Below are 26,465 nucleotides of genomic sequence, written 5' to 3' on the forward strand. Positions count from 1 at the left end.
TACGAGGTTCCTCTCTCGTTTCCTCCTTTTCTCTGTGCCTGCTCTCCGCGTTAGCAATCTGCATTAGGTTTACTTTGCATTTTTTGTTTATTGATTGCTGAACGTTGCTGTTTGTAAGCCAATGTTTTTGCTTGTGATGTTTTTAATGCTCTCTCTTCTTGCTTTCTCCAAACGTTGTTGGAGATCAGTAGAAGTTTACATTAGTGGTCACGAATGTGCATTGATATCTAGAACCTACAATCTATAGATTAGAGCAGATTCTTCACTCATGACGCAGGAACAAGCTAGCTGCTTAGCGTGTAAAAAGGACACTGTCTGAAGATGTCCTTTGTAATGCCTATTACCTAGTGCTAAAGATTCATACTAAGGTTCCTTCATAGGATACTCTTTGGTCATTGCTTGCTGCCTCTTATTCTTTGTCCAGTCCTTTTGGTCTTCCTCTCATGATGGTGTCCAGTTCTCAAAGTCTGCCTAGATGCGATTGTTGCGACTTGGTTTGCCCGGTAGGGGCTCGTACAGTCATTTGAGGTTCCTTGCGTGGTCCCCTCCTGAGGCCCCTAGCTGCTACAACCTCTTTCATTCATCTTACTGTACCTCCATTCATAGTATCTCATCCATCTTGGATTCCACTACGTTCGCAGCTCGTTTGAGGATTGTCGAGAAAAGGGACGCAGCGGTTTAGTTAAGCTGTGCGTTGTTATGGAAAAACAAAGAAGACACAGTGACTTTGACCGCTGAGCCACCGTCACTATGCAAGGTTGTTTCCAAACAGGGCGGTGGTGGTTCGAATCTCACTGGTGACGAAGCTATTCCATTATAATGCAAGTTATTCTCGAGGTATAGTAGTGAGTTGGGTATTGAACGTTGTTTGTGGCTAAATATATATGTATGGTCATTATATATCTTTTTACATAAGACGTAACAGAACTCAACACTGCATTGCACTCTCTCTCTCTCTCTCTCTCTCTCTCTCTCTCTCTCTCTCTCTCTCTCTGTGAATTAAGCAGGCAACCACGCCCTCACTCTAGATCATGATAATTATCGTCTTAAGAGAAGGAGTAAATGTTATCAAGCGTTGAGAGAAGAGAGAGAGAGAGAGAGAGAGAGAGGCTTGTCGCTCAGGAGTTCAGGAAATGAATACTGACAAAAACGAGAAAATATTTTACTGAATTTCGCGGCAGGATGCAATGTTGTATGAGAGAGAGAGAGAGAGAGAGCGAAAGAGAGAGATAAGAGAAAAAGCGGGGAGAGAGGGGAGAAGGGGGGCTGGAAAGGAAGAAGGGAAAAGGGGGCTTGAGGAGAGGAAGGATAGGAGAGAGAGGGGGTTGGGGGGGGGGGGCTGGGGTCTGAGGACTGTTGAGGGGATTTGTGTGTGTGTGTGTGTGTGTGTGTGTGTGGATGTCAGTAAGGAACCTGATTCCTTAAAGGAACCATTAGTTCAGTGTTTGTGGATTGGAAAACGAAAAAATGATTTCATCTTCGATAATCTTGCAATTTCCATCAATTTGATTCTTTTGCACCTAAATGTACCTGATGAGGGATACATTGAGAAGTGTTCTCATTCTTGATAGAACATAATATATATATATATATATATATATATATATATATATATATATATATATCATATATATATATTAATTAACAAAAAGGGCCTCATTCACACTGGATGTAACTAGTGGACTGGACTTGATAATGAGGACTTTGTCCTGGAAAGCTTTTGTAACTTTTTTTGACCAAATGAACTCCACTAAGACACCATCCAGTTTGAATGTGGTCCTTTTAGTATAAAATATATATACATGGCAGAATCAAAATCCTTTTTATCCTAGACCTGCAAATTACAGTCATTCTACTTATCCTCCATTTCAAAAGCAGCACCGCCCCCCCCCCCCCCCCCCCCCCATTCATTCCTGAAGAACTCCTTGTTTCACAGAGTAATAGAATCTCCAGGCGTTGCTCAATTTGTCCCCCAATTCTGACGAGTATAATAATAACAATCACGGCTGTTCCTTCACGGCTTTCTTTGATAGCCCCCCCCCCACCCCCCCTAACCAGAATCTCATTCCTCCCACGACTGTGCAGGCGGCGTCTTTATCTGTTTCCAAAAAGGGGATTTCATCCGTTTGCTAGAATGGTTTTCTGGGTTTCTTAGGAAAGGCTGTTTCTAGAAGAATACTATTTGTCTGAGTCATCATCAGTTTCCCCGAGGAAATTGCCTGTTGGTGGTAGATCCCCATAAAGTTCTGTCGCCATCGTGGGTGTTAGAATGTCGCACGACATTGCTTGACAAGTTTCCCGTTGGAGACAAAGCTTTTGGGGGACGGCTTTGTACGTCCACACTTTTTCTGTACGCCCTCAGGTCTTGAAATCTGATGAGGCTAGAGGGCTGCAAATTGGCACGTTGATCATCCACCCTCCAGTCATCAAGCATGCCAAATTGCAGCTCTCTAGCCCCAGTAGTTTTCAGTTTTCTGTCAAAAGAAACACTGCTGGTGTCCCTCAGATCTAATAGAAATACTGAGGCTAGAGGGCTGCAAATTGGTAAGCTGATCATCCTCTTTCTAATCATCAAGCATACCAAATTGCAGCTCTCTAGCCTCAGTAGGTTTTAGTTTTCTGCTAAAGGAAACTTTTGCTGGCTTTGTCCCCAAGATCTAAACAAAACTACTAAGGCTAGAGGGCTGCAAATTGGTAAGCCACCCTCCAATCATCAATTATACCAATTTGCAGCCCTCTAGCCTCAGTAGATTTGATTATACTTTAAGTCAAAGTTTACCATGGGTCGTGCATCTGACAACGTAATAGGATAGGCAGCCACCAGCAGGCCGTGGCTGAAAGCTTCATGGGCAGCAGTTCATACAGCATCATGCACTGGACAGAAAATCTCTGTTTTTTTTTTTAACTAGTTTCTCATAGTATTTAGTTTTGGTTAGGAAAGTACATTACAAAACCAGGTCTTTTTTTTTTGTAACAATTCTAAAAATTGAAAAAGAAGCCCACAAAATCACTGTGTAACGTATTTACTTCTAAGTATTTACATTTAATTTAACTCCACACTCGAGTACTTCCAGGCCCTATCTGTGGCCCATTTTCAAGAGATGTGTAGGTTGTCAGCCTGTATCATGGCCAAGACTGCTGGACCTTGACCCAGGATGACACCCTGACACATCTCTTGAAAATGGGCCACAGATAGGGCCTGAAAGTACTCGAGTGTGGAGTTAAATTAAATGTAAATACTTAGAAGTAAACAAGTTACACAGTGTTTTTGTGGGTTTCTTTTTCAATCTTCAGAAGAAAACTGGAAGAACTTTTTGTTTGGTTTAATTCTGAAAATCTCTGGAAATAAAGGAAAAATATTTTCAGGCTTTAATTTTTCATTTAATTTACCTATTTACGTTTATATTTATTTATTTGTGAATTATAAAAATGATTTATATATAAGAATTATTATTATTATTATAAGAGAGTCTTTGAATGTATTTACACACTGAAATCTAATGAAGAAGAAAGATACAAATATGTATATAATGAGACTTTTGGTCTGTCCTTTGCCACTGAGATATACCCAAAGCTGTTCTTCAGATGCCCACTTTTATTTCCGAGTCGCGCTCCACTTAATACTCGGTCAAATAAATCTAGATGGAGATACGAGAGGTTTGGGAGAGTTATTACGACGACATTTCAACAGGAGGGAAAAAACCCTCGGTCGTGAATCTCACGTTTAATTAGAACCACTACCAATCCCACGTTTAATAAGAACCAGTAAAAACGAGGCATGATGCCCACTCCAGCTTATTCCGGGAGAGGTAAAATCTACGGTCAGATAACGCCTGGTTTCACCAGCGAAAATGAAAATAAATACGCCGTACTTTAACGATAAACGAATAATTGTTCTCTACTGTTTAAAATGCTCATTTTTTATTTTTGACATTTTCATTCCGATAGATAAAGCATAAATATCCCATCCTAAAAGTCCCGTATCTTTAACCCGAAGCGAAACACCTTCTTCAGACCCTTTTTTATAGGCTCTTCCACAAACCTTTCCTATCCCCCAGGCGAGAACAACGACAGCGAGGACAACAAAGTGGGTCCTGGACTCCGCGTAAATTCAGAGGCGCCACGGAAATGCGATCTGAACTTTGGGTAAAGGTTTTAAATGAGAACCACTACAAATCCCACATTTAATGAGAACCACTACACAAAAGTGGGTCCTGGGTAAATTTAGAGGTATGACAGAAGTGGCGTACTGAGTTCTGGGTAAAGGTGACAAAGGCACAAAGAAGAGTGAGAGTTTATGTAATGAGGTTAAGTTTTGAGGTAAATAAGTGGAACATTCCTTCTTGGAGCTGAAGGATAGGTACAGTGTGACCCCTCTTTTTTTGGAGCAGAATAGGTGCAGTTGGCCCATCTTTTTTTGGAGCAGAATATGTACAGTAGGACCATCTTTTTTTGGAGCAATATAATAGGTAAAGTAGTCCCTTCTTTTTTCATACACAAATTTAATACAATCATAAGTATAAGTATAACTCTCTCTCTCTCTCTCTCTCTCTCTCTCTCTCTCTCTCTCTCTCTCTCTCTCAAGGAGATGTCTTCTTACCTTGAGTTTAAGGTTTACAAAACCAATTGGAAATTGAACAAAATCTTAGATATCTGGACCAGAAGAACATTTGGCTTGAAGTGCCTCAGAGAAGCAAGATCAATGTTTTCTGAGTAGCGTGTGACTCTCTCTCTCTCTCTCTCTCTCTCTCTCTCTCTCTCTCTCTCTCTGAGTGTTGATCCTTAACTGATATGTATAACAACTACAACTGCAGAAATTGTTGTTGGAAAAAAATCAGGGCACTGATGGGGTTCGCTCACGAAGACAAACGGCAGAAGTTGAATCCGAACTTCTTGTAACTCCAGAATTACATTTGAGAGGGGTAGGGGGTAGGGTGGGGGGGAAAGGAGGCGGGTTTGGATTCCCCCCCTCCAGTTAGCTGGCTAATATGTGTAAGGTATGACAAGCCTGAACATTGTATTCTTGGAAACATCGTAGAAAGATGTCATTTTTTTTATTATACTCGTCAGCAACCGCTTCTCTCCCTGCACTGCCAAGCTGTAGGACGTCCTTCTTGCCTGTGGCGTTGCAGAATGAACCCCCCAAAAAAAGTGGAAGTTGGAGCCACACGACTCGTATGACTCCTACGTTTGAAAAGAGGGATTAAGGATGAGTCTGTTCAAAGAGGATTTAAGACTCGATTCTTGTGCTGAATCGATGCAGTGCTGTCATCACTGGCTCTTGTATTATTATTTTTTTTTTTTTATCACGTCCAGGACTTAATTAGGATGATCTGATGATCTGTCCCTCTCTCTTTTATCCGCTAATTTCCTGGCGGTTTCGTAGTTTCTAGTGGACGGTTTCCAAGTGATGAAAATAATTGATAGTCCTTTACAAGGGTAGAATTGGGTGGGTGAGGGGGGGAATTGCAAAAAAAAAAGGCTAATTAGAATGAACTTCGCGTAATTGTTGCCTAATTACTACGAGTGACATCTTACATTAAGTGGTTAGTGTCTCTCTCTCTCTCTCTCTCTCGCATGACGTTTCTTTGCAAGGAGTCTGATGAAACGTAAAAACAAAAATTGGTCTGCGCTTCTATGAAAATTAAAGCCTCTCTCTCTCTCTCTCTCTCTCTCTCTCTCTCTCTCTCTCTCTCTCAACACCCTCTGAAGAGAAATTGTTCCTTTTATTATTTGGAAAGGGGGGGCGTGAAAGCTTTGACTAGGGAAAGGTTTGGAAGGTTCGGAATAGAGAGTAATGATGACTGTTTGTTGGTTTTAGGAGTAAATACAAACAAATGTATTGCTGCTAACGTGCGCTGTACACACACACATACACACACATATATACATATATGTTTATACGTATATGTACGTAGGGTTTTATATATTCTTTCTGTTGTAAATTTTTAAAAAATATTCATACTAACCTCTCAAGAATTTTTACTAGAAAATACCAACTAATATTATAACCACATTTAACTGTGCTATTGCTTTGAAGAAAAAATAAATAAATGGAGAATATATATATTATATATATTTATATCAAAACTACTTCGCCGTTAGATATTGTTATAGATATTCCGTCTCGATCATCCTCCAATTTTTATTTTATCCCAGCGCCCTCCAGGATAACCTGATGACAGCAATATTTCAGACTCCGCCCTTTGATCATTTATCAACTCTGTCAGCCAGCTAGCTGCTTTGCCAAGTACCCCAAGGGTGTAGCAATTAGTGTTCACTGCGCAGACGTTTTTCGCTTCGAATTTCCATTTCGACTCGCAGGGTTTAGAGTTGATTGAAACCAGAATGTGATTTCCGTCCGGCTGATAGGTTCTGGGCTGTGGGCTGGCGCGTGTCTACGTACCCCTTGTGTAGGTGTGTCCCTGTGCGCATGCGTGTTTTTTTTTTCGCGTCTTTCTCCGTCTGTTTGTCCCGGTCATCATTCTTGAATATGTCGTTCTTTTGAGCAGTTGTGGTTAATGCTATTGGTTTTTGTTGTCGTCCTTTGATGTAGCTAATGAGGAAGTTTTCCGTTCAGGTTTTTCATCCAGCGTGAAGCCACCGGTAACTGAATGTGGCAGCGGTCATTATCTCGCCTTGACTGCCGAGTCCTCCTCTGTAGAGGGAAAAGACTTGTCGTTCCCAAAAAATATATATTTTGAAATTGCATAAAAACAGAGATCGATAGTTACATAGGCAGACAGATTTACCAAAACAATCTTCACCCTTTGAAGCATTTACGACGGCAAACAAACTTCGCGCAGGGAGAATATAAAAGGAGAGGTAACAGAGGTTGACAAAGGGGACAGAAAAAGACAGCAGATGTACACGGGTGAAGTCAGATGCAAAGGCGCGAAAACTTCAGGAGAATATGACGCGGATACGATTGTATCAATATTGGGGGTTCGCTGTGTATGTATATATATTTATACATATATATATTTTTTGTTTTGTACTAGCTTGTGAATCCTATAGTGTAAATATTTGTGGGTTTCACTATAGGTATATATATTGTTTTGTACCAGCTTGTGGATCCGATAGCATAAATACCCCGTAGATAGTATATATATATATATATATATATATATATATATATATATATATATATACAGCAAAACAAAACCCTGAATATTTGCGCTATCAAATCCACTTGCCTTCACAAAACGAGTAAACAAAAAATAAGTGAAAGACAGTCATATATTACACAGGAGCTGAGCAAAAAAGAGGTTTATCGCTTTTGAATATGAAAAACGAGATAAGCCAATAAAACCGTTGCTCGTGTATTGCAACCCTGCCTCCTTCCTCGCTGCGTGTTTGTTTATTTATTTTCCTCGTTTGCTTTGGTGTTTTAGCCCTCTCTCTCTCTCTCTCTCTTCTCTCTCTCTCTCTCTCTCTCTCTATGTAACACCTCTGTGATTGGTGCAGTAATTTTCTGTGCACAGTTTTGTTTATATTGTCATGAAGGTTCGTGAGGTGTTTCGCTATCAACAGTTGTTGAGTGTTGTTTGAGGTGTAAGTTATAAGAGTATCATGATTATTGTATTTGTTTTGTTGTTATTGTTTATATCATCATTATCATCTTTAATTTTGTATTATATTAACTTTCTCATTAGTTCTCCGGAAACCATAACATTCTTCGGATATTACATTTTCTGGAAAGTCTTCGGTTACCTCTGTTGACGCGATTACTGAAGGTGTATCTGGGAGTTAACTGACTGCGGTTGGTCTCTTCTAAGCCATAGCAGGCAAGCAGGCAAGCAGCCACAGCCCAGAAACTTTGCCGAGAACCGGAAGGCTCGTCTCCAGCGTTGCGTGACGCATAAGATGTTTTGAAGTCCTGTCACTCGGGCGTTTCCCGTTCTTTGACTTTCGCTGGTCTCCACTCATCTCTAGCCTCCCTTTTCATAGTTTTATATATATAAGTGTATATATACATAGATACTATATATTTTTATATACACTAACACACTAATTAAGAAAATTAACCAGATGATTTGGGCTTTCCTGGTGCTTGGCTTTCACTAGTCTCCACTTGTCTCTAGTCTCCATTTTCATAGTATATATATATGATATATATATATATATATATTATATAGATATATATATATTATATAAGTATTATAAACATTTAGATACAATCACACACCCTTCAGGTGTGAAACCACATTGTTCGAAATTAAAAAGTAAATAAATAAAAAATTCCCCAGAGGATTGGAGGTAAACCTTTTATCGAGACAAGGTAGAAATTCGTTGAAAATATTTCACACTCACGCTAAAAAAATAAATGACTTGTTTTTTATATTATTTTTTTTCTTGTTTAATGTATCAGTTTTTTATTTTTTTTCACGTAGGAATTTTATTCCAGTCGGAAATACTGGTGTATTTTCCCATTACTTTTTAATGAAATGGATGATGGATGATGCTTTACGAGCTGTCAGGTACGCAATTTACTGACTCTCTCTCTCTCTCTCTCTCTCTCTCTCTCTCTCTCTCTCTCTCTCTCTCTCTCTCATGCAAATGATTCGTTCGTAATTATTTTATATTCGTTCTCTAAATATGTATTTTTTCGGCACACCTATTTTGAATAGTTGGCTCTCTCTCTCTCTCTCTCTCTCTCTCTCTCTCTCTCTCTCTCTCTCTCTCTCTCTCTCTCTCTTTTGCAGAAAGTCTTTACATAAATGATAATCAGGCCAGTTGATCTCTCCAGGTCATTCCAGGTCACTTGAATATAGAAAACTGCCCCAAACCCTATTCAACAATTTCACCACAAAACCTTATTCCACCCTAGACCAGCAGATGTAAAAAAAACAACACCATCTATCTCCCTCAACCGACTCCCTCAACCCTTCATCTTCCAATACCCCAGGTGTGGAGGCATGAAGTGGCCCTCTTCACCTGCGATTAGATAGAGAGGTGGGGCGGGGTGATGCCACATGCCCCACCCTGTTAGGTGTGGGCACTTGGGAAGTGCCAGTCTTTGGCAGTCGGTAGTGCCACATGATTTGGAGGAATTTCATATGCTTCTGGGAACGGTGGCTTTATTATTATTATTATTATTATTATTATTATTATTATTATTATTATTATTATTATTATTATTATTATTATTATGAAGAAGAAAATTCAAAATGAATGATCTTATTAAACCCTAATTCATTATTATTATTTTTTATTTTATTTTTTTTATTTTATTTTTTTTTGCTCTATCACAGTCCTCTAATTCGACTGGGTGGTATTTATAGTGTGGGGTTCCGGGTTGCATCCTGCCTCCTTAGGAGTCCATCACTTTTCTTACTATGTGTGCCGTTTCTAGGATCACACTCTTCTGCATGAGTCCTGGAGCTACTTCAAGCCTCAAGTTTTTCTAAATTCCTTTTCAAGGATCTTGGGATCGTGCCTAGTGCTCCTATGATTACAATTTCCACTGGCATATCCCAAATCCTTCTTATTTCTATTTTCAGATCTTGATACTTATTTATTTTTTCCCTCTCTTTCTCTTCAACTCTGGTGTCCCATGGTACTGCGACATCAATGAGTGATACTTTCTTCTTGATTTTGTCAATCAACGTCACGTCTAGTCTAATTGCACGTATCACCCTATCCGTTCTGATACCATAGTCCCAGAGGATCTTTGCCTGATCGTTTTTTTATCACTCCCTCAGGTTGGTGCTCGTACCACTTATTACTGCAGGTAGCTGATGTTTCTTGCACAGGCTCCAGTGGAGGGCTTTTGGCCACTGAATCATGGCTCTTTTTGTACTGGTTCTGTGCAAGTGCCGGGCAATTCGCTTGCTTATGTGGTTTATGGTTTTTTTTCATTTTTCGTATTTGGCACTTCCTACATATGGGGAGATGTTATTTCCGTCTATCGTTCTTTGAATATATCTGGTTTTTTAGGGCCTGATCTTGTGCCGCGGTTATTCCTTCAGTTTCCTTCTTTAGCTCTCCCCTCTGTAAGCCATTGCCATGTGTCATCGCTGGCTAGTTCTTTTGCCTGTCTCATGTATTGTCCGTGCATTGGTTTGTTGTGCCAGTCCTCTGTTCTGTCTGTCATTCTTCTGTCTGTATATTTCTGGGTCTTCGTTTACTTTTATTAGTCCTTCTTCCCATGCACTCTTTAGCCACTCGTCTTCACTGGTTTTCAGATATTGCCCCAGTGCTCTGTTCTCGATGTTGACGCAGTCCTCTATACTTAGTAGTCATCTCCCTCCTTCCTTTCGTGTTATGTATAGTCTGTCCGTATTTGCTCTTGGGTGTAGTGCTTTGTGTATTGTCATATGTTTCCTGGTTTTCTGATCTATGCTGCGGAGTTCTGCCTTCGTCCATTCCACTATTCCTGCACTGTATCTGATTACTGGCACCTGCCCATGTGTTTATGGTTTTATATATTTCCGGCGTTGAGTTTTGACTTGAGTATCGCCTTGTAGTCTCTGCATATATTCTTTCCTGATCGTTGTCCTTCATCTCTTGGTGTTTTATATCCCCTCCTTCCATTATTCCCAGGTATTAGTATCCTGTCTCATCTATGTGTTGATGTTGCTCCATCTGGTAGCTTTATCCCTTCGGTTCTCGTTACTTTGCCTTTTTGTATGTTGACCTAAGGCGCATTTTTTCTATTCCAAACTCCATCCTGACTGTCCCCAGATACAGTCCTTACAGTCTGGATTAGGGTATCTATTTCCTTGATGCTCTTACCATACAGCTTGATGTCGTCCATGAACATCAGATGGCTGATTCTGTTATTATTATTATTATTATTATTATTATTATTATTATTATTATTATTGTTAATTATTCCTTAAATTAATTATTATTATAGAAACCTAATTCATTATTATTATTATTATTATTATTATTATTATTATTATTATTATGAATTAGAATGAAGGTAATCTCAAAATGAATTACCTTAAAAATCCCTAATTTTACGTCTTATTCAAAACCTGCCAGAATTCGAAGACTGGAAATCATAATCCAAAAAACCAATTATACGTTTTATCAAACTAGGAATACAAAAAAAAAAAAAACAAAAAAAAAAAGTGTGCAACAACATATTTTGCCACTAAATTCCCCCACGTTAAATGCAGAATGGATTTCGCGTCGGATTAAATCTATTATGTTGTTTTAGAAAGAGATACTGAGTGGAGGCATTCCACTTTTTACACGTCCAACGTTCTCTCTCTCTCTCTCTCTCTCTCTCTCTCTCTCTCTTCTCTCTTCTCTCTCTGGATGTGTGTGTTTTTAGAATGAGATACTGAGTGGTGGTACCCATTTTATCATTCAACCCTCTCTCTCTCTCTCTCATTGTTTCGCCGTTGTTTGTCTTCAGTTTGTTGCACTTCTTTCAGGTTTGTTGTTCGTCCTGAGCCTTCTCTCTCTCTGTGTTTGTTTTGAATCCAGCGTTGTTCAGCTTGTGGTAGTGTTGTTCAATTCATTAGGATTCTGATATCTGATATGAACACCTACTTCTTAGGCCCGAAATATATCAATAAAAAGACCACTTACTGATATGATGATGATAGTCTGCCGTTAGACTGGAATTGTTAAAGTAATGTCTACTTATTAACATAGGAATGATCATGATTAAAATGGTAATGAAGTAATATTGGCTACTTGGTTTGCTTGTCCAGTTGAGGATGTATGTGTATGTATCTAATAGCCTCTTATTAGGACTGTAATTCTAACTTGCTAAAGTCGAGACACCTTTTCCATTATGCAAATGTTGTACCAAGTTCTTCTGGAAGTAGAAATGGTTGTTATGAGACAAATAATAAAGTAGCGTTGGCTATTTGTCCAGTTCAGAATGTATATGTACAATTAACAGCCACTCATTAGGACTGCAATTTTAACTGCCTGAAATCAAGACAATGGTCGTACCAAGTTCTTCTGGAAGTAGAAATGGTAATTATATAAGTCAAATAATGAGGCACCATTTTCCTCTTGTCAAAAATCTAAACCAAAATCAAGATGCCTCTGAGAGCTGCCTGCATCAGTGCAAAATCCCCAAGAGACTTCGCCTGAATTCTGAATGACTCAAGACCAGAAGGCTTCAGCTGAAACTTGCCAAATCAAATAACACCATCGCCTTTGCTGTCGTGTTTTGGAATGGAAGGTGTGGGCTGGTTTTTGGGGGTGGGGGTTGGGTAGGGTGGGGTTATCTCGATTCGTGGGTAGGGTGGGGTTATTTCGATTCGTCTGAAGTTCTTGTATTTGGTCGTTTCACTTTGTGGGGACTAAGTCACTTATTGCATCAGAGCTCTGTGCCTTCTTTCTCTCCTTTCGTTCGGTTTGATTCGATGTTTCAGCTTTAAAATGTTCATTTTTCCAGTCATTCCTTCTTCTTTCTCTGCTGTTCACCTTCTCCCACTTACAAATATTCTGTCCTGTGAATATTTAGCGTCTCTCTAGGCTTTAGACTTGTTTCCAAAGAATTGGTGTTCATGGTCACTCCCTGAAGGACTGGCTCCCAGAATTGCTGCCTTTCTGTGTTCTAGCAAGTGATTTTTGGAGCTGGGATGCTTACATGTAATTTTTATAGGCCGTCTCTGTCAGAAATGACAGCTGCATATCACGTTTCCATTTAGATATTGCAGGTTCCTTTATATCTGTGGTTTCTTTACCAGTTGCAATGCTAAATAGCATCACTATGTTACAGAGGTGATACGATTGTGCGTATACTTCTATTGGGGTATCTTGTGGTAGCAATCCTGCCTTTTTTCTTTTGGTAGTTTCGTGGAACTGATATACTGCTACTGCTCAGCTGATGTTTTGTGGTAGTGGGAAACTCAAGAGTCAATTTACTTGATCAGAACTCCATATATTAATTGCCAGACTGTCAGTTTCTCAACATTCTGATATGTGTTTTTTTTAATATGTTGAAAGGCCTTGTAAGAACTTCAAGTTTACAGACTGCATCAGTTTTAGAAGATGATCTTCTATAGAAGGTTTAAATGTATGTTACCTTATCTGAATGATTTTAAGGGTCTTTGAGCTCCTTAAAATTTAATATTTGCAGTTAGGTGGGATGCCAGATAACTTCAAATGCTCGTACGCCGAGCCGGCCAAACCTCGACCCTTTACGGAGCGAGATTAAGATCCCGGTGACTCACCAAAATCAATCCTTGTGCCCCACCTCTGGGACCCAGCTCCGGAACCTCCGATTCCGGAAGAGACCTCGTCTCCACCAGCGGGTCATTTGCTCCGCGCGCGAGAGATGTAAATTCCGTAATTCAGATTCGGGGAGGGAGACGTCATTGCCTTTAAATAGGGAGATTTGTGTCAGCGGATTGATGTAAATCAGTCCGAAGAGATGGGTGTTAGCGACCGGTCCAGATACTAGGGGAAGGGGCCCGGATACTAGGGGGAATGTGCCGAGTACTAGAGGGACAGGTCCGGATACTAGGGAGACAGGTCCGGATACCTGGGGGACATGCCTAGATAGTAGGGAGACAAGTCTGGATACAAGGGAGACAGGTCTGGATACTAGGGGGAATGTGCCAAGTACTAGAGGGACAGGTCCGGATACTAGGGAGATAGATCCTGATACTAGGGAGACAGGTCCAGATAGTAAGGGGAATGTGCCAGGTACTAGGGAGGCATCCGGATACTAGGGTGAATGTGCCGGGTACTAGGGAGACAGATCTGGATACTAGGGGGACAGGTCCGGATACTAAGGGGGGCAAGACCCGGATACTAGGGGGAATGTGCCGGGCACTAGGTGGGGAGGACCGGACACTATGGAGAAAGACCCAGACACTAGGGGGGAAGGGACTGGATACCGGGTGGAGAAAAAGGTATGGGAAACGAAGGGACAGGAGGATGTCTGATAGGATAGTGGTGCTTCCGGGTCCAGCGCCCAGGCTATTAAGAGCCTGGCCTGGAATTCAGATGACCTACGATGACCCGGGGTCGTCTGGGATTTGTGTGGTGTTCGTCCCTGAAATTTTTTCCTTGGTGGCGTAATCTTATTGTTCTTGACTCCTTGTTCTGAGGGATGCTTCTGTCGTGTTTACCTTCCCCCCCCCCCCCCCAACTTCTTATTTCATTACATTATCACCTTTCTGCGCCTTAATCTACCACACCTACACTTCTACACCTCGCCGCCACACTTCCCCGTCCCTGCGAAATTTTGGAATTAATTCCCACTCCCAAATTTTAGTTAATTATCAACCACCCCTCCACCATGGCTACTTTTTTCTCATATACCGCAACACACTCACCTCCCCTTCCACTCCTATCCCCTATCCTTTCTTCCCCACTCCACCCATCCCCCCCACCCCAAAAGGATCCATTTAACCATGAGGCATGCCTGTGGTAATTTATCACGGTTTTGGGGAGCGAGAGCGGGCTTTGTGTGTGTGTGTGTGTGTGTGTTTGGGATAATGTTCTCAAGCCCTTGCTGGCTGGGGAGTTGAATAATGGTAATACTCATTTGCCAACCTCTCTCTCTCTCTCTCTCTCTCTCTCTCTCTCTCTCTCTCTCTCTCTCTCCTTGCTTTGTTGCCATGCATGGCAAGCATAGTAGTAGGCTATTTATGTCAGCGCTGGTTTAGGGAGACGTGTGTTTGATCCTAGGAAGAAGAAGAGAGAAGGATGATGATAAGAAGGATATAGAAGGATTCGTTGGTTCGGATGAGTTGCGATTCAATCGGTTAAGGATTCACTGTATATATATATTTATTCGTTTATATATTTTCTTCATTATTTGTAAGAAGGTTTGACTGTCTGTTTTGTTTTTTATTATTTGCCATAGGTGTTTTTATCTTTGTGTTTTTTTTTTTATTTAGAGGTGTTACAAGCTGGGGTTAGACCATGTTGAATTAAAAGAAATATATCAAGAACCACTTAGAGAAATTGTTTTCTTAAAAAAACCACGTAGGGATTTTTTTCTTGACACATATGTACTTGTTTTTATTATTATTATTATTATTATTATTATTATTATTTTATTATTATTATTATTATTATTATTATTATTTTCAATATTGTTTTAAAAAGGAGTGTTATTTAAAGCTAAATTTGACCCATCTTAAATAAAAAAACCTACATTAAAAACCTTATTCTTGGGAAGTTTTTTTTTAACTTCTATCTCTCTCTCTCTCCTCTTCTCTCGCTCTCTCTCTCTCTCATCTCTCTCCTCTCTCTCTCTCTCTCTCTCTCAAGAAGATTCATGTTGCTGTTAATATTGTTTCAAATAATCTTTTTGCATAACATAATATAATAATTAATAATAATAAATAATAATAAAATAATAATAATAATAATATTTAGACGTTTCGTTCGATTTCAGGATCTTTTAACTGGAAAGATAAAATGCTCGGCCAGTAAGCTATTGAATTTGCTGCCCGAAAATTGAGTTAGTAAATTGCGGTGCTCTTGTGAAGGTCTCTCTCTCTCTCTCTCTCTCAATCAATCATTTTAATATATGCACAAGTTTCCTTTCACAGTTATGTTTCATGCAAATAGGTCTCTCTCTCTCTCTCTCTCTCTCTCCTCTCTCTCTCTCTCTCTCTCTCTCTCTCTCTTGATTTTCTCACAATATTGTGTTGGTGAACAGTTATTTAAATTCACCAACTTGGAGGAAGTGAGGGTCTGGGTTGGAGAGAGAGAGAGAGAGAGAGAGAGAGAGAGAGAGAGAGAGAGACCCACATAATTACAATTCCCTGAGAGAGCAACTCAATATTACACACCCTCCTTTTATAATCCTCAATCATTCTACAATGTTAAATTATCCATAGATTCTCCTCCACTCCCACAAACAAACGTTTGTGGGGTCTCACCAACAGACGTTTGTGGAGCCTTATGAACGCTCAGTGTTCAGAGGCACAGCTAATGGGAACTGCTTTTTCCAAAGATATTTAAGACGTTAATTCGTCTTGGCTCGAATCCAGAAACAGGAAATTGTAACTCAACACTGTAAGAGAATGTCCTAGATATAATATATATATATATATATTTGAGAGAGAGAGAGAGAGAGAGAGAGAGAGAGATATGTGTATGCCTTGCCTTTGCATAGCAATGTTCAAAGCCTTCCACGATCGTAAACTTTATCTCAAAGCATAATGAAGAAGAAATAATATTAGCAATTGCTCTGAGAGAGAGAGAGAGAGAGAGAGAGAGAGAGAGGGGTAGAGAGAGAGGAGAGAGAAGACGAGAGAGCGAGAGAGAGAGGGAGGAGGAAGGATAGGAGGGAGAGGAGGAAGAGGAGAGAGAGAGGGATAGATAGAGATATGTGATGCCTTGCCTTTGCAATAGCAATGTTGCCAAGCCGTCCACGCTGATCCGTAAACTTTGATCTCATAGCATAATGAAAGAAGAGGTAATAGTAGCAATTGCTCTCTGAGAGAGAGAGAGAGGATGAGAGAAGAGACGAGAGAGAGAGAGAGAGAGAGAGAGAGAGAGAGAGAGAGAGAGAGAGAGAGAGAGGGGAATAATTCCTCGGAGGCCCAAAATTCAATCCTAATTTTGATAAACAACCTAAAGTTTAAACCAAGATGAAGGACTTGTTGGAGACTCAATAACCCGGTGATTGAAATGACTGGAACGAATTAGCACCACAATTTCCAATTCAGTTTCCTGTTCCAGTGGGCCAGAGAGATGCTTCGCGATGCTTTTCCTGACCTGGGATGCTATTGTTGGAGGCCTTACTTACGTACGTGCTTTCTGGTGGTCTTTTCTGATGTGGAATGCTTTTGTTGAAGCCCGATGAGATGCTTCGTGATGCTTTTCTGATGTGACATGTTTTTGTTAACTCCTTACATGCTTCATAGTCGCCTTTTTGTTTTTGGAAGTGACATGCTTTTCTTGAAGCCCCGAGATGCTTTTGTCTCTGTCAGTTGTGACTGGGTACTTGAGATGCTTTTTTGACGAGGTGTTGCAAAGCATGAAAATGTCTTTTGCTGAGGAATTGCCAGGTTCTACGTGAAAGTGAGATCTAGTAAGTTCAGTGTAGTGTTATAATTAATTCCAGTGACTTTTTCCACCCCCAAATCTCTTTTCCAGTTTTCCAGCATATTCCAGTCCGGGATATTATTTACATATTTCCACACTTGAGCTGGAAATGTAGGAAATGCTTGAACGGATACTATAATGAATATTATTCATTTTTTAAATATTCTTTTAATTCATTAAATGGTCTAATGTAATTTATCATGTAGTTTTTCGGTCGTATCATTTATATTATTTTGTTTATTTTTATTTTTGTTTATTTATTTATTTATTTTTGGCACAAGTACGACACCGTTTACTTTTTGTAGTGATGGTATAGCGGAGAGAATATATATTTATTTAGCTTTATTTTTGTTTGTATTTCTTTACATGAATTCATTGCAAAATTTAACCAGAACAGGCGACTATTGTATTTTGATAAAATAAAGTAATGCGTTCTATCGTTGCATATTTAATTAATTATGCGAATTTATTCATATTTTCATTTTGTACATTTATTTTCAATTCGTGTTCTGATAAAGCATTTTCCTCTCTCTCTCTCTCTCTCTCTCTCTCTCTCTCTCTCTCTCTCTCTCTCTCTCTCTCTCTCAGATTAACAAACTAACACACATACGTTTACATTATATATATATATATATATATATATATATATATATATAAATGTTTGTGCGTTTGTAAGGTAGTATAGATATCACTAATTGGAAGGTTGGTTCTTGTTTTTTGTGTGTGCTTTTATTTGTTAATTTTACGTTTTAACTTTTAACTTACGTGGAGTTAATTAAGTAAAAAAAAAAGAAATTTCAATATATGTTCCAACAATCTGCGAGGCTGGCTGCTGTCAGTTGCATAATTAGCAAAGTTCATTTTGTTTCGGGTTTTTTTTTATATGTGTTTTTTTTTCAGTAATATTAAGATAATTAAATTCTCTCAGTAACCTCGACTTCGTATTCCAGCTGTTTTAAAATTAACGTCTTAGATGATGATATAATAATAATAATAATAATAATAATAATAAATAATAATAATAATAATAATAATAATAGAGTGCTTCCATTTCATAATAATGACAATAATCATAATAATATAATAGTAATAATAATAATGATATAATAATAATAATAGAGTGTATTCCATTTAAAATTAATAATAATAATAATAATAATGATAATAATAATAATAATATATATTAATAATAATAATTAAAGAATCTTCCATTTGAAAATAATAATAATAATAATAATAATAATAATAATAATAATAATAATCAGATTATAATGACGCAATTTAGTCGTCGTTTTGAATGACAAAACTGCTTTTACGAATACCATTTGACCTGGCAAAGCTCCTCTCTCTCTCTCTCTCTCTCTCTCTCTCTCTCTCTCTCTCTCTCTCTCTCTCTCGTTTTATTGTTCTCTCCTGTCTCGTCCAATTGTTTGCGTATTCCATTTTCTTTTTTTCATTCCTTTTTTCTTCTCCTTCTTCTCTTATTCTTCTCTCCCATTTTCCTGTGTCCTTTCAGTCGTTTCTTTTTAATTGCTCTCTGTGTCCTTCGTATGTTTTTCTTTGTATTGTTATTTATTTGTTTTTTTTTCTTGTTCCTCTCTTCAGTTTTTCCAGTCATTTTCGCGCCGTTTTGTCTCGTTTCTGTTTGTTTTTAAATATATTTTTTTTTTATTTTATTTCCTTTGTAATTTTGTTTCTACATCGTTCGTTCTCTCTCTCTCTCTCTCTCTCTCCTCTCTCTTCTCCCCTCTCTCTCTCTTCTCCTCATTACTGACATACTTTTGCTTTCCCATTTATTCCTCTCTCATCTCTCTCTCTCTCTCTCTCTCTCTCTCTCTCTCTCTCTCTCTCTCTCCAGAGCTCACTTTTGACACTTGTTAACGATATGCAAGTATAAATACACATGTGGAAAGTACACATATGCGTGAGTACTGTATACAGGTGTTTTCCTAACTAACTAGCTATCTCTCTCTCTCTCTCCTCTCAATCTCTCGTTCTATCCTCGGTCTCCCTCTTCTCCTCTCCTACTCCTCTCTCTCTCTCTCTCTCTCTCTCTCTCTTTACGAATATGAATTCATATAATTGCCTTACCCGAGTGGTTAATAACAATCTATTTTCATTTGATTTTTCTTCATTGTTGTTCTAGACCTTTTCAATTGTCGTGGGTATGGTACCCCTCCGTTCATGGGGCCCACTGCTGACTGGTAGGGTGCCCGGACACGACGTTGAAACGTCACGGTTTGGGAATTCGATTATTGGAATTATTTTTTTTTATCTACTTTGGATGGACACGACGTTGAAACATCAGGGTGTGGGAATTGGATTATTTCAATTATTATTATTTTTTTTTATCTAATTTGGATACACGAATTATTTCTGTTCATTTCTGGTAAGAATCGTAGATTCGTGGTTCCTTAAATTCGTGATCTCTGCTTCTCTCCTTAATACATCAATGAGAGACACTGCTCACTCATATTCTCTCATATCCAGAGACGAGTTTGTCCAAACGTCCTCACAATGTCATTGATAAACCCTGATCATTTTTTAAAGAATAATCTCATTGATGTACCCTCTTGATTTTTTAAAGAATAATTTTATTGGAAAATCCTTATAATTTTTTTACAGAATAATCTTAATGGTAAACCCTCTTAATTTTGAAAAAATAATCTTTTTCTCATTTTGTTTTCAGATAGCTGCCATACCTGATTAGCAGTGATGGAACACCGCCATCCACCTTTCTTTTTAAATAAACAATTCTCTCATTTTTTATTTTTCAGAATGCCATTTTAATTTAGCAGTGGTGGACCATACTATGTAAATCCATTTTCTCTCATTTTCAGTGGTGAATCTTTTTAGAAAATTAACTATGAGAGATTTAACGTTTTTGGTATTTGTGATGGTACCATTTTAGAAATATATTTCTCTCGTGTGTTACAATATATTTTTTAAAAAGATATCCAGGTGAAGTTTTAACGTAATATATTTATTGTCAATTTTGAACCATTTCAAAATACTTCTCTCATTATTGGTTTATCATTTCAGGTTAGCCTTTCTCTCGTGTATTAATCTTGGAAATATAGTTTTTGAGTTACTAAACCTTTTAGAAATGGAAATAATTATTATTAAAAATAATTTTTTTATGACTGATAAACCATTTTTCAAAATCATTCGCTTTCATTAGTTAGCAAATAACTGTCAAGTTGCTTTTTCATTATTCAGGGGCCATAGACAACCCATATCTCTCTCTCTCTCTCTCTCTCTCTCTCTCTCTCTCTCTCTCTCTCTCATTAAAAATAATTTTTTATGATTGATAAACCATTTTTTAAAATCATTCGCTTTCATTATTCAGGAGCCATAGACAACCCATATCTCTCTCTCTCTCTCTCTCTCTCTCTCTCAACAGAGTGACGAATCAACCTTTCTAATCAGCTTTTTTTCTCTCTTTTTCTCATTCCAGTGGTATAAAGTATCTACGAAGGACGGAGAAGAACCACGGTTCCCTAAACCCCCCAAGTCTACGCGCCTTGTGACCTTCCAGCTCTACCTTCGAGTTCCTGTGTGTGTGTCTCTCTCTCACTCTCTCTCTCTCACACTCTCTCTCACACACATATACACATACACACATACACACTCTCTCTCTCACACACACACACACTCTGCTGTAACCAGCAGCAGGCCTCAGGGGTTCGACGATTCCATCCTAAAAGAAGAAGAAGAAGAAGAAAAGGACTTTGATATAAAGTAGGAGCTGGTCGAGGTATAGACCAGAAGCTTGGACAAAGGAGAGACGGAAGAAGAGCTGATAAAGTTGGCAGGAACCTTGAAAAAGGAGAGAGAGGAGAGTTGATAAAGGAGTAGGCAGGAACCTTGCCAAAGGAGAGAGAGACAAGAGCTGATAAAGGAGTAAGACCGGAATACTTTGACAGAGGAGAGACAGAAGAGGCCACTGAGAGAACATTGGGCAAAGAGACAGGACCAGGTATACTTTGACAGAGGAGAAATTTAGGGGATTTCACAGCTGTGGCAGAAGAGGTGTTGACACAGGAGGACCAGAGATCGTCGGGGCAAACTAAGGGGATGAAAATGAAGAAATGGAATGCCAGGAGAACCATCCATAGTACAAGGGAGAAGGTGGACAGCGAAGAAGAGAAATAGAAGGCTGTAGAAGAATTATTCAACCTTAGGATTGCAACCTGTCGTAGTGGGAGAGAAAACTATGTAAATAAAAAAAAAAATATATATATCATTTAAAAAAAACAACTCAAACAACTGGTACAAATCACAACCAACGACTACAACAACCGCAACTCCAAACCCACAAAAAAAACCTCTACAACAACCAACCCCTCACAACCCCACCTTGATAACTAGTAGCTGCCCGAGAACGCGTTCTCTTGACGCCTGGAAAACTATGACCACACCTAACCAGACACTCACGTCGCCCGATATTCTCACTCTCTTCGCTCGATGCCGCCCATGAGAGCGCGCGCGCACGTCATCCCCTTTTCCCTACGGAGTCAGATCTTCAGCTGCTCCTGCGTTTTAGGACGTCTCGAGACGTATTTTTTTGGAGTAGTCGTCGTGGTTAACAGTCTAATACCCCTGTCTTCTGAGGGTTAAGTACAGAACTTCTTCAAGTCGTTTGTCGAGACACTCCGGTACTCCTCCTCCTTTTGCCAGTATATTTATATACGTACATAACCCCAGCTGCTAGCTAGGTAGCTAGTTAGCTGGCTCCGACGAGGATAACTTCGTATACCTTGTTGATTACGTGCTGTTCAGGGAAAGTAGTAGATCCAAGTGTTCGTTTGGCCACAAAGAATCTGAGAGTAGCTCGTTTGGAAAGTGGTGTCCTCTTGGAGAGAAGGCAACCGTAGTTATTGATTTAAAAAAAGAAGGAAAAACTCGTCCACAAAGTATAGACAGAGTAACAGATTGAATGCAGAACTGCGAGAGAATCTGTAGTCATTGATGAAAAATAAAAAGCTTGTCTACTTAGGATACACAAAGTGACAAAAACTTGACAAGTTTTGGGGGAAAAGTGTTGGTCTCCCAGAGAGGGGAGTAGATATTGTAGCTGTTGATAGAAGGTAATCTATAAATCTACAAAAAACACTTTTAAAACTGATAGATTGACTATAGCATTGCAAACCTATCCCCCCAAAAAAACTAACAAACAAACAAAAAGGAAAAGATTGAGGCAGTTTGAAATCCAGTAAACACGCGAGTTTATCATCGAAAAGAGGAGCTAGTACTATGCATAGAAAATGAGATAAAAGTCAGGGATATTGAACGGAGTAACACGAAATAGAAAAATTAAACAATACCCGTGGCTAAGAACTAACTAAACTAACTAAACTATTTTGCTCACTGAACGTAAACATCCCTCGCACTTCATCCAGTAGAGTGAACTTACTTTTTTTTATATATATATATATAATTCCTTCAGAGACCTAGAGTAGATCAGAATGAAGACGGAACCTTTTCTCAGAAAACGGAAAAATAAATGTTTGTAAGACCGCTTCCTATAATATTATATAATAATAAATAATATATATATATTTCTCTGGTACCTGACGATTAACATGATGTTAAGTATCATTGGTGCTCGATGTTATTAAGGATATAAAATAGCGTACACTTGTAGCGTTAGTGAGGAATTAGGAGTTAATTATAATATTTCTATTATTGGTACTGATTACTACTATTGTATCCTATTCTACAAAGTCGTTGCTGGCGAGTGATTGTGGTCAGAAGAACTGAATTATGACGAGCGTCTGTAATACGGCAGGTTTTATACGAGAGAGAGAGTGAGAGAGAGAGAGAGAGAGAGAGAGAGAGAGGCATTTTACAACACTGTACACTCGAAGGAATTTAGAAATAAGATCATAAATAAGTCTACATTGGTCAGAACTGCTGATACGTCATTGGAAACGAGCAGGAATATGTGAGAACTGGGGCCAGATAAAAAAAAAACACCAACGTCTAATAGAAATCAGAAGAGACAAGAGAAATACGTCGAATATAGGCGAGAAGCCAATCTGGACGGTTCTTTTTTTTTTATGCTGACGGACGTGGAAAATGAAAAGTGCTTATTCCCTGAAGATTGACTCTAGCCAGTGAAGCTGGAAGATTAGTTTGGGGAAGAGATATCCAGGGGAATAAAAGAAAGTGTGAAAATTATTCTATGTTAAGTGAAATTATTCTCAGTAGTAACCTGCAGCAGTCGTACATTTTGAAATAAATGAAAATAACGTCCCTAGACAGTGCTTATCAAATAGAAAATGTCTTTTGGCAAGGCTACGTATAATAAAATCAGGTCAAATAGTTTGGTAAAGAAGTCTAGCTAATTGACAATAGCTGGAAGAACGAATCTAGAAGTCTATAGGAAGGTAGTTTGAGGGGACGTCTAGAAGCCTTGATGGTTTGGGAAGACGTCTAGAAAGTTTATTATTATTAAACAGTTTGGAAAACATTTGCAACGTCAGCAAAACAAACCTCAGAACTTACAAACAAACCTCGTGTACCGGAACTACCCCCTTGCAGCTTCCGGCACAAACAAACAAACTAACGGAGGAAGGAAGGAAGGGAGAAGGGGACAAAGCAACACTGTACAAACGATAAAAAAATAAAAACAAACGAAGAAAATAGGGTAGCCATGGCATCGAGGGGTCCCTTGATAATGGCCCGGACTTGCGCCCTTCTTGCCCTCATCTGTCCAGTCGCCAAGGCCGCCCCCCTGAATTTCCTCAGAGGTCAGTGACCCCATTAACCTGTTTTCTTAGATTTGTTGTTGTGTATTTGTATGTTTTGAGTGTTTTTCCTGATTATTTTAGCTTGTGTGTGTGAGAATTAGAATGACAGAGTATTCCATCCCAGGCAGGATTCGAACCCTTCCCTGGTTCAAAAACCACCCCCCTTCTCCCCTCCCCGCCTTTCAAACACAGTGACTTTAACCACCCAGCCAACAAGAGTTCGAATCCTGCCAGGAACAAAGGACTCGTCACCCCTTGGGTGTGAGTTAGTCCCAAGGTGTAGTGAATTGTATAGTAAAGGATATATGTGGATTACTGTTTGTGTATATAAAGTCACATATGTGTATTATATATTATATGCATTTACGTGTATGTATACAGGTATGTCCTTGAAATGAATTTAAGAGACCAGTACTAGTCTACACAGGTGAGTGAGTAGATATTAGCCCTATATGTATTTATATTGATTTATTTATATATTTCTGCATTTGTTTCCCATTCGGATCCAAGGCTTGCAGAGGAAAAATAATTTTTTGGAAATTGGTAGGACATCAAGTCGATAATAAGTCATTGTGCGGATATAAAATTGTCTGACGAGTGTGGTTTGTATTTGCATTTTATGTTTATTATCTTTATTAGTATTTAATATTCACACACACACACACACACACACACACACACACACACACACACACACACACACATATATATATATATATATATATATATATAATATATATATATATATATATATATATATATATATACAGGGGAACCTTGAATCTCATTCAACGACATAACGGAAACGTTAAATTCTATTTCGTATTCAGGACCGAAGATTTCAGCTGATTGTAGGATGAGGGAAGAGATGAGCTAATGTTTATTAGAAATATTAGGTAAAAATGATTGATAAATTTTTAATAAGTTTTGATTATTATTATTTTTATTATTTTTTATTATCAGTCATTAGGTCACCACTGCTAACTTTTATAGTTTTTTTTAATTTCCAAAGTCAGATTTTCTAGCATAAGTTGACAATAACTAACCAAACCCCGTTGTGTTTTTAGTTTTACGTTCAATAATGTCCTCATTTATAAAAGATTTTGAACCGCAGACTTCCATTTTGCTTTTTTTATGAAAACATAGGCCAGTGTGCTCTCTCTTGAATTTCGACTGGTCAGAATACCCCAATTAATTAGGCTATGTTCAAAATGGACCTGCTTGATTTGTGGTAGACACCATCCTCAGTGGTCTGAGTCTTAGAAACCTATCAATTAATTTCGACCAGTATGCAAATGAGATCAACCCTTCCAGATTTTCCAGCGATCGCGTGACATGCCCCCATATTGGATAGAGTTAAAGATAGCCATTTAGAACCCCTTTCCAGCCATCAACTCCTCAAAATACTGGATTTAGAGGCGTCAGTTATTTTGTTTTAAAGTTATCAACATTTTTCAGAGAGAGAGAGAGAGAGAAGAGAATGTATGTACGAACAACGCAGACGAGATTTCCTTCCTTCCCTAAGTCTTTGTCTTGGCACTTGCTAATTCCGAGCCACCCCACCCCTACCCCCCCAGAAAGTCGTGACCTTACCTTGAATTACCACACCTGGGGTATATACCTGTTTCCTCGACGTCCTCTGGCGGAGAGGTCACCTCTGGAAAAGGATGAGTTTTCCCTCCTGGAAAAGGAGGGCTTTTCACTCTGGAAAAAGGAAAAAGGGAGTTTCCCCTCCTGGAAGAAGAGGAGTTTTCCATCCTGGAAAAGCAATTTTCTCTCCTGGAAAAGGAGGAGTTATCCCTCCTGGAAAAGGAGTTTTCACTCCTGGAAAAGGAGGGGTTTTCCCTCCTGGAAAAGGAGTTTTCACTCCTGGAAAAGGAGGGGTTATCCCTCCTGGAAAAGGAATTTATAATATATATATATATATATATATATATAATATATATATAATATATATTTATATATATAAATATCTCTTGGAACATTTTCCAGCACTGGGTAGCCCTCTTACCTGGAAAAGCAAATCGGCTTTGCCAACGAAACTGTGAAACATCCCATCTTCTCCTCCTCTTTTTGCCTCTAGGATTTTGGTGTGTGAGTGTGAGAACATCCCTTTTGAATACTCTTGTGTTTCATTTTCATTTTTTGAAAATAATTTTTGAATACTCTTGTGTTTTATTTTTGTTTTTTTATTAATTTTTTAATACTCGTGTGTTTTATTTATTTATTTTTTATTTTTGAATCTCTTTTGTTTTTATTTTTGTTTTTTTTTATTAATTTAATCCAGGATCAGAATCTGTTTCATTGTTTTTCTTGAGTGGTTTTATCATTTATTTATTTTTTTATTTTTATTTTTTTTGTTTTTTTTTTTGTTATCTGGGAGATGATACGTCTGTGAACTGGTTATATTGGATGTGTAATGTCTTTATTATTATTATATTATTATTGTTATTATTATTATTATTATTATTATTATTATTATTATTATTATTATTATATTATTATTATTATTATTATTATTATTATTATTATTATCCCATCATTTGTTCATATTGTATTGGAGTCATTATCAGCTTTCTATAATGGATATGGTGATGGCATTAGGTTAATAATACGAGCTCTTGGATATTGCATATTTGAGATCCAGTATTGGTCAATTTAATATATATATATATATATATATATATATATATATATATATATATATATATATAGATA

General features: G+C 38.3%; 1 protein-coding gene across 1 annotated transcript in view; it reads left to right on the forward strand.

The window, feature by feature from the left end:
- The window catches only part of LOC135204603 (protogenin B-like), a 121,351-nt gene that overhangs the window by 16,401 nt on the left and 78,485 nt on the right, over positions 1-26,465 (forward strand). Inside the window, 1 exon segment of the mRNA XM_064234751.1 lies at positions 20,450-23,747. Within this exon segment, the coding sequence (XP_064090821.1) occupies positions 23,675-23,747 (73 nt within the window). The 5' untranslated portion in view covers positions 20,450-23,674.

This window comes from Macrobrachium nipponense, chromosome 47, assembly GCF_015104395.2.
Source record: "Macrobrachium nipponense isolate FS-2020 chromosome 47, ASM1510439v2, whole genome shotgun sequence".
Lineage (NCBI taxonomy): Eukaryota > Metazoa > Arthropoda > Malacostraca > Decapoda > Palaemonidae > Macrobrachium > Macrobrachium nipponense.